The 16,286-nt window shown below is 38.4% G+C and overlaps 1 protein-coding gene across 1 annotated transcript; it reads left to right on the top strand.

Moving 5' to 3' along the window:
- The first annotated feature begins 2,157 nt into the window (after positions 1–2,157).
- sltm (SAFB-like, transcription modulator) lies at positions 2,158–14,890 on the top strand. Its single transcript, XM_032560540.1, has 20 exons — positions 2,158–2,320; positions 3,217–3,304; positions 3,411–3,466; positions 4,462–4,489; positions 5,653–6,220; positions 6,837–6,880; positions 6,972–7,066; positions 7,908–8,057; positions 8,151–8,260; positions 8,355–8,494; positions 8,568–8,665; positions 8,753–8,809; positions 8,904–9,049; positions 9,155–9,335; positions 10,052–10,176; positions 10,756–10,926; positions 11,866–12,147; positions 12,227–12,320; positions 13,548–13,696; positions 13,785–14,890. Exons 1-20 carry the CDS (start codon positions 2,186–2,188, stop codon positions 13,891–13,893), a joined length of 2,826 nt encoding a protein of 941 aa, XP_032416431.1. The 5' UTR covers positions 2,158–2,185; the 3' UTR covers positions 13,894–14,890.
- Positions 14,891–16,286: the final 1,396 nt, after the last annotated feature.

The raw sequence follows: 16,286 nt of genomic DNA, 5'->3' as shown, positions 1-16,286 counted from the left end.
TAACATTTAAAATGTGATCTAAAATGGGCAAATTCACAGCTTTCCACTGTAACAGATGCTGATATCTAAGCCAAATACCTTGAGAGAATCCTTTAGGATTCACGATGCCTAAATTGGGACTAAATTTTGTCCACCAATAGAGAAACTATCAAAGTGAAAAGGAAAATTAAACAAACTAAGCTCCACACATTTGAAAACACGAAACTTTTGCAGTAAAAGGAAAGATATATCCTGAACCCTGTAGGTAAATTACATGGTGTACATTGCCTCCTAGAGTACATAGATTTATGTTGCATAATGTATACAGGAGCACAGCAAATGTGTACATCTTTGCCCACTAAATGTGCTTCTTCAAATAAATTAAAAAAACAAAACTAATAGGATCTGTTTTAACTTGTTTATTAGGGTTGGAGCAGTGCTCCTTATAACAGACCTCTGTGCATTTTGGATGCATCCGCTTGTATAAGCTTCACTAAAGGAGCTCTCCAGGGCTGTTACAATGTCATGTATGGGGGAGAAACATTGTCCAGCAGAAATGTCAGTCTGGCTGCAGTTCTCCTGTTTCCCACCACTGGCACTGGGTCAAGTGGACAGAGCTGGCCTTCCTGATCAGCTTATCTTGTTGTTTCCTCTGAGCTGTTGATAATCTCCTGCTTCAACGAAGCACAACAGAGAATATGACTGATGCCAACACAGAATCCGTTACGGTCTATATTTTTTCAAGAGTTGTTTTTCAGTTAAGTAAATGTAATGTGCATTAACATCCACAGTGGAAATATAAATAATGTCATTTTCAGGGTCCAGTCTTTTGATGTCTGTTCACATCAGAGCAATCAGTGTTTTTTCTATAAACATATTAGTTTATTATTATCATATTTTATTAAAATACATTCGAATGAAGCGAATGCAATAAGTTTCCTTGAAATCTACTACTGTTAGGTAAAATCATAAAAAAAAAATAAAATAAAACCTCATTTGTACTTCACCATATCTAGCCATCCTTTTCGATTACTGGAATTATACATACTAACATTGTGCTAACTAAAACTTATTGGATGCATCGGGATGTAAATAATACATAAATAACAGCTCCCCCTTTAACATGTAGACATTGTAACACTAATGTTTGCATTTAAATAATTAGATTTTTAATTGCTAAACTGATTCACACTAAAGAATCACATCATGGATTTAAGTTTCATCATTGTAATATGTCTATCGCATTTTAAAGTATATGTTTTGTGAATGTATCTTTACTGTACAATTTTTAACAATATATTGAGGACAATTACTTCTGCTTTTCATTTTGGGTACCACTATTGACAAAAAACACGATAACATGTAATAATGAGAAGGTTTTACTGTTAGATGAATAAAGTAACCCTACATTTCATCCTTTGTTACACAACAATACTCAGGTAAAATGTAAAAAATAAAGACTCAGGTGCTACAGCTTAAGATAAACAATATTGTCTCACTATGAGGTTAAGTGTTAAGCGCTCGTACATTCAAAGAGTGTGGAAGTCTGAAGGAGTTACACTGTTATCCAGAAAATATACCTGAGAAAAAAAGGTATGCTTAATTAGTTACAGTCATCTTTACAAATTATATTCATGAAATAGCTGTTTAAAATAGAAGATATCCAGAAATAAATATATGTCTAGTACATGTAATGTGAGGGTTAATTATAATCCTAGCACAATGATGTACATACAGTATGTTCACCACAAAGCGCCAATATTCACTGTTCACATCTTATCTGGAGCCTGTTTATGTGGAGTTTAATACACATAAATCCCAGTGTGATTTAATCTACTTTTTAAGGTCTCACTTTATATTTCGAGCACTTTTAGCACTAAAGGCAAACAAAAAAGTCATGGGTTTGCTGAGCAGCTTTATAATGTATGAATATATTTCCTCCCAGTGTTTGTGTTGGTGATCTAATGATCATTTAATTGTGTTCTCATGCTTTTGTGTTTTTAAAGTCCTGAATAACTGCTTATTTGTATGTTAAACTGCCAAACAATACAGTAAAGCAAGTGTTACTTTGTTCTTATGAAGAAAAGTCATTTTTCTCGAATATACTGTATAACAGTAGCTCAGTCGGTGCACTGACAGTAGGCGGCGCTGTGGCATTTGATTAAAGACCACGAGGAAGAAACCGTCTCGCTAATCTGGAGGTAAAATGGCGTCGGGTGCCATTTCAATGGATTCAAAGAAAATATCTGAATTAAGGGTTGTCGATCTTAAATCGGAGCTCAAAAGAAGGGGATTGGACACGTTTGGCGTAAAAAGTGTTTTGCTTTCAAGGCTTAAGCAAGTAAGTGAACGAATTCGTTGTTTTAGCAGGACGGTTGGATGAGTTCTGTGTGCGATGCAGAGAGGCTAGTGCTAATCCTAGCTAATGTTGTGACGGTCTTTCCAGCCGCTCTTTTTTTGTCCAGATCGATAAATGGCCACTCATACGGTTTAACCTTTGGGTTTCGGTTCTTGTATTTCCCATATGTGAACGTATGCGCAGTCTTGTTTGGTAAATTAATAGGTAAATGGTAAATATGTTCGGTTCAATCTTCAACGGCTATCGCCTTGAGTTGATGTAACTCTAAAAATGGAAATTGAAAACTCGCCCTAAATTGGTGCCAAACGGAAAATCTACGTTTGAGAAAATACTAATCGTACTTTGAAAAAAAAACAAAAAAAACCCCTCTGCATATTTTATTTGAAATGAAAGGGGAATGAACGGGTGCTGCAAATTACACATGATTAGCCTCAGCTGCTGAAATACAGCCTCGCATGTTCTGGATCCAAATCCCGGCCTGAAGTCTTTCGGGATGGAGTTTGCATGCCCTCTCCCTGCATTTGTGGAGTCACTTCGGATACTCCGACTTTCTCCTAGACCTAGAGTCAGAAATAAATATATAGATTCTTAACAGTTTAACTGGTTTCTCTAAATTGCCATCCAGTGTCTTTTTTGGCTAGTTAGTCTTTGTTGCCTTGTGAAGGACTAGTAACAGATCCAGTGTTTACTCTGCCTTTTGCACAGACGATGGTATAGATGAGGGGTGTATGGATTTGTGGTTAATTTCTCACATTTGTGCCCACCCTCTTGGGTGTAAAATATACCAAGATTTTGGATTGTGTTTTTAATAATCTCGCATTTGTAAGAAGTAAGTTGATGGGTGGATTTTTTTTAATCTGTAAAAATATCTTTTTAAGGCTATTGAAGATGAAGGCGGCGACCCAGAGTACATTCCGACTCCTGAGTCGACTGATTCATTGTCGAGGTTAAGTGGAAAATCCAGAGGTAATGCTGGTCAACTCATTATTTTATTGTTTCAAGAGAGTGTGAATGGTGCTTATTAAGTTTCATATATTGACTCCATAGTACGTGTATGTACTTGATGTTTCAGGGAAGAAATCAGATTCTGATTTGGAAAATACCGTGGAAGAAGACGTGTCTTCCAAGGTGAGTGTAGCATGAATTAATCACAATGATGATATAATAAGGGCAATCAATAACCATTGTAAAAGGCAATGATGCTGACTTACGTCCTCAGTTTCAGCTTGTAGTCACATAATGGTGCCACCAGCTGACTCTCTGTTGCTTGGCGACGTAACTTGGGCACCCCTTTGTTTAAAAAGGGAAGTAATATCTGATACAGCCTGTGTGGTACCTGCGTTTCACCACTCCTAATTAACACATGTAAAACAATGAGTTGAAGTTGGATTGCAGGACAATATCAGCTCCTTTCTGCAAGGAGACTGAATAGATAAGACTCCATTTATTTCTATGTTTTTTGTTGTGTTTTTTCTTTTTTTGTTCCCTTGACATTTTTTTTAGACCTGGACAAGAACACCGTGACCCGCCAGCTGAGAAAGATTAGAGATGATTGCAATTTAATCATCAGCTTTTAAAGTTCATACAAAATGTCCCCAAGGCAGACAGGAAAGGGTGCATTGGTGGTGCTAAACATTTTGCAACAGTTAGACCAGAACTGCTAAATTATGAAATGAAAGGTCAAAATGAACAGCACCCATACTTTGCAAAAACATTTTGTTTGACGTGGCTGTGGTGTACTGCGCTGTATTCCTGCCTTTGTGTAGGCCGAAGAGAAAACTCCCTGACTCCCCAAATTCAGTTTGATTCGCTCCCCTTCTTTCCTGCAATCACTCTGCTGGCTTAGAGAGAAAAATGAAGCGTGTAGATACAGCAGCCCATTTGTAATCTTGACTGTCCCAGCTGACATGATGCCAAATAAACTGCAGAGTTAATGTGTGCTGAAAATTGATGGTATTTCTTCAGAACCTTTTTTTTTTCAGATGACTATAACAAACAGCAAGATTTTTTCTTAATGCTGATGTAAAATAAATACCATAGTAGAATAGAGATGATGTTTATATGTGGGGGGGAAATGGTCTCAACTCTTACAATTCTTGTTTTTTTTCTGTTGTTTTTTTTAGGAAGTTGAAGAGTATGAATCAGAAAAGGGTATGTATGCTGCCAATTAACTCTGCATGTTAATTTCTTTTTCTTTTTTTTAGCTGCAAACTGTGATGATAAAACCTCTTGCTAAGTTTCATCAGATAGTGTTAAATGCGTTTGCTAGTGCTGCGCTCTATAGAGTAATGATTAACTACTTTAGATAACTTTGAAGAACCAATTGTATGGTTTCCTTACCTTTTTGGAGATGCAGTGTATCCTCAGGTCTGGGTCGCTTTAATCTTTATGCATCCAGTTGATTATTTGCTGCTGCGATTAAAAAGTTCAGTTGTCTCTGGAGTCCCAACGTTTTATGAAGATCGACGTTTCGTGAGGACATTTTTATGTCCCATCAGATGAAAAAGCAAGCCATTTCAAGATCACAACGCTTCTAGCAGTGACTGACATGATTGGATAGACCTGTGATAAATGTACTGGTAAAACATGTGAATGAATCTGCGTTTTGTCCACTGGAGTCAGGCACCATTTTACAGGGGAAACTGGAATTGAATGAATGAGCTTGGATCAGTTAAAGTCGAGGACTGCTGCGTTCATTGAAACCCCTTATAATGATGCCAAAGCCTTGTATCTAAAGGCAGCACCGCATGGAGGACGTTTTCTATCCAGCGGACAGACGTCCCACTTTGCTGCGTACAGGAAGAGACCCCGGACCACATTCATTTTTAACTGAGACTGGAATTTATGGACTGCTCCACTAAAAGGACAGGCTTTTTGTGGACTGGTGACTGGACACCTTGCTGCAAGCTTCCCTTGATAATAAAGCATTTTTGTTGATGGGACACTTTCCTTCACAACTGAAGAAATATTGGAAGAGCACTTAAACCCTCCATGAGCTTTTACAGACTGAACTCTATTGGAGGAAAAAATAAGAGATGTCCTAACTCCATATATGGACTTGGTATAATTGTTTTCACCTGGTGAACTGCTACACCTCCACTGCGAAAGATGACTGCAGTTGAAGTTGTGCCAAGAAACGAGCCTCAACTTATCCCATGTTTTCAGTGAAGATTGTGTGTGTTGTCTTCCTGTGGTATCCGTGCCCTCGATGACCATTAACACTGAATGTGCTTTATATTCTACTTTTGTAGGTCAAGTAACATGCCAATGTTAAGATGTCTGTTTGCCATGTTTATCCTTGTTAAATCCCTCAGATATAACTGATACCGATGATGGTAGTCGCGAAAATTCAAAGCCTCCACCGTGTGAGGACAGCCTCGCTCACTCTGAGCCTGAGCCCGAGTCTGAAACCATGGCGGCTGACGCTGACTCAGAGCCTGACCCAGAGGTAGATGCAGATGCAGAGGTGGATGAGGATGCAGATGCAGACGCAGAACCGGAACCAGAGGCCGAGGCAGAGACAGAAGAAGCCGAGAGGGATGCTGAAACCTTGAGCTCCTCAAGAGAATTGGAGGACGATCACCTATCCGTCTCAATCCAAAACGAAGACGCCATCACCCTGGATGTTGATGGCGACGACCTCCTGGAAACAGGTAAACATGTGAAACTTCCAGATACAGAGGCAGAGAAGGGCACTGAGACTTGTGCCGAGACGGGCCAAGATGATGACATGAAGGATGAAGACATGGAGGAAGATGGTACGAAAGACGATGACGAGCCCACGAAGAAAGACGCCATGATGAAGGCTGAAACCGAAGATAAAGAAAAGGATTCTGGGAAGAAAGGCCCGTCTGCCACAGGGGCCTCAGGTCAAGCAAAGAGGTTTGTCTTTCTATGTCAGTTCTTTGATTCTTCTACCAAGTCCACTTCACTAAGAGCGCAGCATTGTGGGTAGCCTCAAGATGATTTTTATTTTTTGCCATAAGGGAAGTATTCACTGATGTACCTTACCCTGCAGTTTGCTGCTTTGCGTTATTTCTCTGAAGTTGGTTAACGTATATCTAATTAACCCGGAGACAAGAAAACAACTCTTATTTTGTTACTTTGACCTTTCGAGAAGTTTTTAAAATCTTTTGCAGTTTTTACACAAGGCAGTGTAAAAACGGCATTAGCCTCCATGATGATTTAAAAAACTTTTTTTTTTTGGTCCAATGATTTGCTGACGTTGACCAGACCACTGAAGATTTCATTGACCCAGGGATTAAAAATTGGCTAACCACCTGACCCATCACGCCACTGGAAAAACCATGAAGCTTTTCAGACAATGGCTCAGATCCACGTCTTGCCTAAAGGATTTTTTTTTTTTTTTTTCCCCCTTCCTCAACCGTTGAAAAGATGCTGTTTAATCCACTAGATGGATGTTTTTTTTCCCCCCCTTGTCATGGCTTCATTTGCCTTCACTCATTTCCTGTTTGGTTTTGTAACATTCATGTTCTAGCTCTTCAAGAGACAGAGATGGAAAAGCAGCAAAGGATGAAAAGGGTACGGCACTTAAATATTCAACATCCAACTTTTTGGCATTAAGTCTTGCAATTAATACTAACAATGTGTTTTAAAAAATCTCTATCTACAGGTGTGAGCAGCTCCTCTCGTAACGTGTGGGTGAGCGGCCTTTCTTCAAACACCAAAGCAGCTGATTTAAAGAACCTGTTTGGCAAATATGGGAAGGTAAGATGAGGCTGCAACTAACAATTATTTTAGTAATCAATTATTTGATTTATTTTGATGATTAATTGTATTTAAAAAATGGGCACATTGTGCAGATTTTGCATTTAACCACTTAAACCTTTTATACAATGTTAGAAAAATATTAAAATATGCAAATAAATGAATATTTCTATTACTTTTTAAAATAAGAATCATTTTATTGCCTAAAATGCAATACCACAGCATTCCTTTAGTGCAGGGGTGTCAAACTCCAGTCCTCGAGGGCCGCAGTCCTGCAACTTTTAGATGTGCCTCTGCTGCACCACACCTGAACAGAATAATTAGGTCATTAGCAAGGCTCTGGAGAACTGATCTACACAAGGAGGAGGTAATTAAGCCATTTCATTCCAGTGCTTTGTACCAGTGGCACATCTAAAAACTGCAGGACAGCGGCCCTCGAGGACTGGAGTTTGACACCTGTGCTTTAGTGAATCTGAACCAGGTGAAGCTAAAACTTACCACTTAAGGAGTTTTAACTAAAACGTACTTTAAGACAGAGGTTTCTTTATCTTAAATGCAAAATGTACATTTATTCCGTACAGTTTTTGCTCAATTTTTTATTTTTTTTTTCTTTCAACAAATGGCATTTTTTTGAGTAGGCATACTCCAGTTAACTATTAACCGATTGCCAAATGAGACGATTATTTCAATAACCGATTAATCACTTTAGTCCCAGGTGTGGCATTCTGGGACTGTTTGAAATGCCAGCAGATTTTAAACAACCCAGTTGACCAGAGTAAAACGCGTTAAGAAAGAAATGCGGAAATGTTCTCTAAAGGCTCCTAAAAAATGTTTTCAACAGGTTCTGAGTGCTAAGGTCGTTACAAACGCTCGCAGTCCTGGTTCAAAATGTTACGGCTTGGTGACGATGTCTTCCGGTACCGAAGTGACGCGCTGCATCTCCCATCTTGACTGCACAGAGCTCCATGGACAGCAGATTTATGTTGAAAGGGTAGGCGAGGAAGGAAACATTTAAGTTCCTCAAATGCTTCCTTGTTAAATCTTATCCATACTTTCAACTTTTTTTTTTCTTTATCTTTAAAAGGCTAAAAATGATCCGTTCAAAAAGGAGCCCTCAAAGAAAGAAGTGGAGGACAAAGCAGGATCCAGCAAATCCAACAAGAACATTTTCACTGGAACTAAACTGGCGAACAAGTGAGTGATCAGTTTGAGATTATCTTTTTAAATGATTTTTACTCCTGCATTAACATTTAATTGATCATTTTTTTCAATTTCAATGACCATTTAGAGCACAGCTAACTTACAAAAAAGAAGAAAAGAAATCTGATAAGCTGTCAGACAAGGATTCATCCAAGAAACAGGATTCAAAAAGTGGCTCATCGAGCTCCGATCAAGAGTCTTCAAAGAGAGACGACAGAAAGCGTGGCCGTAAGTTTTCAGTAGAGAGGATTTTAGTTTATCATCAAGTCTCTGCTTTGGCTAATTACTCGTTTTCTTTCAGAAACAAAGAGCCCTGGGAAGTCGACAGATGAAGATGAACCTAAAGGAGACGGTGGCTTTGAAAAAAGACCTTTTAGAACTGGAAGATATTTTAACAAAGTAAGGTTTGATTTTGGTTTTTAATGTTTTGTATTATCTTTATAAAGAGGACATTAAGTGAAAATGTTTTTGCTGTTTTTTTTTCAGCCATTTATGAACCCCAACTTTGACAGGCGTCCCAAGTGGCTGATTCCTCCTGAAGAGGTTAAAACTTACTCTTCCTAAACACTAAAAATTACGTTTAACAAGCTTTTTTTCCCAAGATTGAATCTTTACATTTAAATAATTCTTTTCTCAGGTACAATTGCTGAGGGAGAAGCGGCAATCCTTTCACAACAAAGGGGGAGAAATGGTCATTCTGCCTTTTGACAAGTTCAAGGAGCAGAAAGAGCAGCGGATGCGTGAGCAAATGGAGCGCTTCCACAGAGCTGCAGAGCTGCGCAGGTATCTTCAAGCATTGAATGACTCGCATTTATAACAAATAAAATATCTTTAATAATAAAACAAACTTGAATACTGAGATTAAAATGTACTTTTCCTACTGTGCAGGCGGCGTGAAATTGCAGAGCAAGAACGGCGGGAACGCGAGCGAGTCCGTCTGATGCGTGAGCGAGAAGAACGGGAGATTCTGCTCCGGGAGCGCCAGAGACTGGAAATGGAGAGACAGAAACTGGAACGCGAGCGGCTGGAGAGGGAAAGGCTTGAGAGGGAGAGGATTCGCATCGAGCAGGTAAAAGGAGCGTGAACCAACTCGCCCAGTTTGTACCCAGTTTGAGCTTCAGGGCTCAAACTGGGTACAGGAAAACACTGTGCAGCGGGTTTAACAATAGATTGAAGGAACAATGGGGTTTCACACTCTGAGTGGTTGAGATTTAGCTGATGCTGAAACGTATTGGACACACCATTTCACTTTGGCTCTTTTTCTTTTCAACATATTTACTGCTGTTGAACTGCGTGCAGTGCCTCATATCTTCCTCTGTAGTTCACTCAAACACCTGACACATTAGAAATGAGCAGATATTCATGCAGGGGATTCAACATTTTAAAATTTTATGTCAAATAACTTTTTAGCTTCCTCTTAAAGAAAAACATTCCTAAACACTGAGAAACTTTTGAACAAACCATAAAAATCATTCTTTCCTCCCTAGATGGAAGTTAATAGAACTTGCACAGTTTTAAACACACAGGATACAAATGTAGAGGAAGCTCACTTTGCTAAATACACGACTAACATAAGAGAATGAATGTAAATAATGCTTTAATACAAATTTTTCTGGACACAGCTGAGTGCTCGTCTTCCACCAAGCTGTCGGTGCCATTATTGCAAAGAACAAACTATCAGGATCAAGAAGTAGCATTTTTGAACTTGCATTAGTTCAAAACAGAAGATGGTGTTCATGTTGGCATTTGAGTCAAATCCAAACAAATAATTTTTTTATTTTAAAGGAGCGGCGTAAAGAAGCCGAGCGCATGGCGCGTGAACGAGAGGAGCTTCGGCGGCAGCAGGAGCAATTCCGCTTTGAGCAAGAGAAGAGAAATAATCTGAAGAGAGGACGTGAGGTGGAACACGGGTATTTATCGTTTTGTTCACCCTCGTTTTGAATTTGTTTGGAGTTTTGAACTGAGTTTTATGCATGAGATTTGAGAAAATCCAAGTCAGATCTCTGATGGTATGAAAACCAGGAAAGGCGAGATGTTGCTAATCAAAGTCAGATTACAACTGAGCGGAATTGTCCATTAACAACAAAAAAAAAGGTTATTGTAAACACATTAGAAAACCTGAACAGACATTAAAAGAATAACTTCCAGTGTTTATATTTCAGCCTCATTAAAAGGCTTGCAAAGCTCTTTGCATTAATAAATTCCTTTTATTCCTTTATAAACTTGTTGCACCTTTTTTATATAGTTATTGTGACATTAACCTATATTATCGCCATATTAGAGGACTGCCATACTGTGTGATTACTAAATTTATAAACTTTATAAAGTGTCATGCTATTCATGAGATTTCATTTTTAATATTTTGTAATCCTGTAAGTAGCTACTAGTACCTTTCCAGATTATTCATAATTTCTTCATGGATTTAACTCTTATCATTCCTTGAGTTCACATATCTGTCATGTAGGATTGATCTGTGCTTCCTGTTTCAGTCGGCGGGACGATCCCTACTGGAATGGCAACAAAAAAATGCATCCCGAGTCGGAGGTCCGTCTGAACCAGGGCTCCAATTACAACCGGCAGCAGAACCGCTTCCCCAACACAAATCCTCGGGAGAGGGGCCGTTTTCCAGACGCTGGCCAGCAGCCCAACACGTTTGACAGGTTTGTGACTCCAGTAGTTTTTGGAGTAGAACTGTAACTTTGTTCTCAGTCCCATATGGTTATGGGTCTGAGGAATTGTTTCCATAATGAGCAAATCTGTGCATGTGCTGCTGAAAGTTCATATTCCTTCAAACAAAATCTCCAGTCAACATGCGAAAGTAACTGTACGTGGACTAAATGACCTGAAACACTAAATATTAACATTTACTATTTTTGAATGGTTAAACTAAAGGCTTTTCTGGCTAAGAAGTGTATATCAAGCGGATCATGTTCTTGTATCTATTCTTGATGATCCCACCTCATCAGCTCTTTAAGTATATGTCAGTAAAAGTTTCTGCTAAATGTAATGTTTAAAGTTCAACAGAAGCACTCCTTTATTTGACTTATTGTAGTTAATAGAATTAGTTTGGACCCTTAAAAAAAAAATAATCCCAAAGTGCTACATTTGACTGCACTGCACCGTTACCTAGCAACCTCAGGACTTTCAGTAGGTTTGGTCTTACTGCTGGTTTTACTGCTGTACAATGGCTGCTGGAAAAGACAAGTGTTTTGTTGTTAACATAACATCCAGAAACCACTTGCTGTACTTGTGCAGGAGGCTCCACTTCTGCTTTTCAAAGATTTGTTTGCAGCCATATTCATATCCAAGTTCAAACGCTGAAATGGGGGCGTGGCCAGCAGAAGCTTATTTGGATTTAAAGTGAAAAGAGGCTCCAAATTGAGCAGACTAGATTCTCTTTATCCAAGAATTATTCTGTGCAAAAGGTGCAACGAACATGTTTTGTGAAAACCCACCGTCGAATTTTTACCAATTCAAGGAAGCACATTATGTCACTTTTAATGTTGCTCTCCAACCAAAGGGTAAATTGGCGCCTCTTTCTGCTTTGTTTTTTGCTTGTTAGTTTCTGATGAATCCAATATTGCTGTTTCTTTTCCAAGACGTAACAGATTCGAGGGCGAACCAGAGGCAAAGAAGAGTCGGCCGGCTCCTCACAGAGAGGGTTCCGGCTTCGATAGATACCCCAAGAACTACGATGCCGTCCACAGACCCGAGCCTCCCCCACGTGGGGACACGGACCGGAGGGACAGGGACGAGCGGCGCCCGCCGCCCCTGGGAGCAAGACCTCCGATCCCTGCCATGTCGCACAACCGCCCGCCGAGGGACGGCGTCGCGGGATGGAAGAATGAGGGAGGAATGAATTCCAGCAAGGGGGACATGAGGTGAGAAGCTGTTAATGAAGCTGCAGTTCATTCAGCAGCTTTTGGAAGCTGCGCCTCATAAAACCTGTGCTTCGTGCAGAGGGCCGATGCGTATGCGTGACGATCGTCCTGGCAGAGACGCTGGGAGAAGCGGCTTTAATAACAGAGGTCAACCCATGGGGATGAATGAGCAGGTGAGTTTCTAAAGACAGTTCAGTTCTTTTTTTGATTATCAAAACACTAAATATTTTAATAGAAACATATTCTTTGGTTAATGAAATGAGCCTGTATCTGTATAAACAGTACAGTAAAACCTAAAAAATAGAAATGATTCAGATGAGACTGAAGGAAATTTAAAATTTGAACACTGTGAATCTAATTTAAAGTTAGTTGGACTAAATATGAACTTATCCTATTCAATATGAACACATAATTTAAATTCTGTATGTCTGTGGACGTGGCAGCAAACGGCTACAGATTTTGAATCTTTCAATTTTCATCTAGCTAAGAAGTTTGTGTCTGGGAAAAATTAATCGCTTGTTAGATTCCTCTTTGTAACTGCTTAGCAGCTTTGTCATATTTCCACTGGTATTTTTATGAGCTTGAGGTTGGAGGAGCTGCTTGCCATCACCCTAATCTTTAGCTCCTTCATCTGATTCACTATCAGATTAAAGCCAGGACTTTGACTAGGCCTCTCAAATATTTTTATTTTACAACAAACATGTTAAAAAAAAGTACTTCCAACCTAAATCTGCAAAAGGTTTAAACAATAAAGAAAATTAAACACAGACTGTTTTATTTAAGTAGTTGAACTGAAATCTAGTCTACTGTAGATGGGCCTGTCGCAATAAATTAATCGCATGACAAATTAAAACAAGTTCGATTTCGTTTTGCATGATTATCATTTTTCTCTGTTTCTTCAGTCTGGTGCTTTGATCTCAACTAAACCCAATTTTGTTTAGAGACTTCATAATTATTTTTATTTAGTTCTGTTTTATTTATTTTTAATATTTAAAATGTCTTCCAGATCCAGTGTTAAATGTTTATTAGAAATCAAAATTTGTTTTTTAAGAGGGTGAACCTGCATTATGCTACTTTATTTCTTAAAATTGGTCTCAAAACATTAACATCCTTGTTTATCGCAATAATCTTTGGGACAATTTATCATCCAGCAAAATTAGTTATTGTGACAGATCTTAAGCCCAGTCTTGTTGCGACTCTAATAAATGCTTCCTGGTTGTGGAAAAATCACCACATACCAAATGTGCATTTTTCATTATGCCCTTGAATTGACTAAATTCTCTATCAATGTTAATTCAGCTGACTTAAAATAAAAAGATCAAATTTGCATTGTGAAAAGTCTATGGATTTTGCTCCTGCTGTCGCACACTGAGTGACTCCTGACTCGCCTGTGGTTGCAGCCGTTCAGCTCGGGGCGCCAGGTTGTGGTGGAGCGTCACAGTCGGGATCAAGGACTGAGGAAGGAGTGGCACGGCGGCTCAGGCTCTCAGGTGTTTTCTGACAACCGCAGGATGGGAGACGGTCGCGGCGGCATGATGGCTTCCTCCAGGTAAACAGATTAGACGCAGTGCTGATGATCGAAGTCCTAAAGAAACGTCTTTGTCACAGTCCTGACGGATATGTTGTCCGTTTTGCAGCCACTCTTCGTCAGGACTGGGCCGGATCGTACAGATCACCAACAACTCTATTTCCAGCGGCACCGTGGGCGGATTCAAGGCTTTCAAAGGAGCATCGCGGCCGTTCTAACACCGAGTAGAGACGCTTTAAAGCGTTGGATATTTGAAGATTTTCCTGAACACTTTATTTTTAAAGTAACTGTTTTGGGTGGAACATTAGCAGCCTTGAGGTTTAGTCCCTTGTTTTAATCTGTACGGACAGTGTTGACCTCAGTTCTGCTGGTACCACGAAACACCCCTGTGCACGTTTTAATATTTCTGAAGTTGCTGCACAGCCCAGCGTCTTTGTAACAAGTTTTCCAGTTATGACATAGAACTTCTTTCAAGTGTTTGTATATTTTCATTAGCGTAGTGTTGCTCTGTTTCCTGTGAAATGTTTTATTTCAGTGTATTATAGAACTCAAAATAACTGCTGGATCTGGATGTTTCATTGAAATGGATGACAGTCCTCTTTTTTTTTTTTTTTTTTTTTTTTTTATTTATACTTTTTTATTTTGTTTGGAAGTTGTACTTTAATGAAGGTGTCAAATTTTGTAAAGCTGTACTAATCTGCTTGAACAGGATAAAGCTGTGTAAAGTGCTATCTGTGATGGACTGGATTCAGTGAGGACTGAATCATGTTCAGGTGTTGCTAAGAAGAAACGGCGAGAGGAAATCTGTTTCTGTTCGTAATTCAACTGTGGACATTTTACAAATATAATTTGAGTATCAGTTTTCATCTTCATGGAGTTTTTTATTTTTTTTTATTTTTTACCTTGTCTGTAAATGGAACAGTTCCTCTATTGAAGGTTTGAATCTGGAAAGTTTGGCACAAGATAAAATCAGTCTGAAGCTTGAAAAAGCTCTAGGCTGCTACTAAAGTGAACAGGGCACTGCTTTGACTAGGCCATCATGTGGAGGGATTCCTGTTATTTCACTGCTTTTGTCATTTCAAAGCTTTATCCTTTCAGTTGCACCAGTCGCCACTTTGGATGTCATGTTTGTAACCTTAACCACACACCGGATGTTATTGGTTATTAAACCTTGATTAGAAAACAAAATAAATGAAGTGGCTTTTTACCCGTTAATGTGCTGCTCTGTGTATGTAATCAGGGTTATAAAAAGAGTAAATGCATCTTTTAGTTCTTGAACTTTACATAATGACATGAAAATAATCAGCTTTTGAAATTATTTACACAAAACAACCAATTGCACATAGTTATTAATAAAATAAAACCAATTATTCAGTTGTCTTTAGCTCTTCACAACCTTTTACTTTAGGTTGAATCTGCTCAGATGGAAATTATGCAACTGTCTTGTCTGGTTTTCTGCCACTAGGCGATAATGTTCTAATGCTCTAGAGTAGAAACTGGACAAAACTAAGTGAGAAGGTTTTAAATTAATTAGCAGCACCAATGTCTTCTATCTTGTTATTGAAGCAGCAAGGGTGTCTTTAATTTTGCACAGAAAGTTGTAAGATTTTAACTTTGTGTAATGACAGTTTTTGTACACTTGAGGTTAGATTTTATTCATCTTGGTTTGGTTAAAACCATAATATATTTGCCATCACTGAATCCTGTTTTTTCTTTTTATATGTAGGCAACAAAACCAGGACTACAAACTGCTTTTCAACTCTGTCACCTGTGACAGTAATTATAATGTTCTCACTGTAATTACTTTAATTGCTTTACTAAAAGTCTGGTAAATTTAGGTGCATCTCTGCTGTAAATCAGTTCAGAAAGTAAAACTCAGTGAAATATTTGAAGCTTTTAAACTATAAATGTAGATTGAGATGATTGTGGCTCAATAAATGGAAAAACTTATTCACTTTTCAAATTACATTTTACTCAAGAAAATAAGATTTTTAATCGAGCAGTCATTGTGACCCTCCATAAAAGTCATGATCAGAGTGTTTAATCCAAGCATGTTAATGGGAAGGTAAGTGGAAGGAAAAAGTGAGATAGAAAAACAGTTTACTCAAGTAGCAAACACAACCTAAAGAGGATCATAAACCAAAGTCCACTTATTGGACAACATCATTTTTCCCTTTAGCCGGATACAAAATCTCTTTTGTAATTTGGTTCTAGTCACAATTCACATCTTGTAAATCTCTCCCAAACCATTAAATAATCTTTCACAATTCTCTCAAGGTTGCTCCTTTTTTATACCATACATTATTCTTTCACTAAATCCTCCATTAAAACAACTGGACTCTAAACTGCTAGCTCATTTAGCTTATGTGGGCTAACCTCTGTGGACGAACTCAAGTCTCCCCATGACAGCGAGAACATTTGTGTGTTTAATATCTTTAACACAGTGAGCCCACAAGACCTTTTAACAAAACTCAATTTTTTTATAAATGATTTAATTTCACTTTGGGATCAATAACGTTTTTTAGAATTGAATTGAAGTAAATTAACATCATTTTTAGAAAATTAATTTTGGTGTTTTATCAAAAGAAATAAGCTCTTGAAATTTGTCAGT

Source organism: Xiphophorus hellerii, chromosome 4 (genome assembly GCF_003331165.1).
Source record: "Xiphophorus hellerii strain 12219 chromosome 4, Xiphophorus_hellerii-4.1, whole genome shotgun sequence".
In the NCBI taxonomy this organism is placed as follows: Eukaryota; Metazoa; Chordata; class Actinopteri; order Cyprinodontiformes; family Poeciliidae; genus Xiphophorus; species Xiphophorus hellerii.
This window is presented reverse-complemented; position numbering and strand designations above follow the sequence as displayed.

Excerpts from the sequence above, each read along its gene's own strand:
- sltm (XM_032560540.1), top strand. The coding sequence starts at position 2,186 with ATGGCGTCGGGTGCCATTTCAATGGATTCAAAGAAAATATCTGAATTA. Across the intron at positions 8,058-8,150 it reads AGCAGATTTATGTTGAAAGG|GCTAAAAATGATCCGTTCAA; the intron begins GTAGGCGAGGAA and ends TATCTTTAAAAG. Across the intron at positions 12,321-13,547 it reads CCATGGGGATGAATGAGCAG|CCGTTCAGCTCGGGGCGCCA; the intron begins GTGAGTTTCTAA and ends CTGTGGTTGCAG.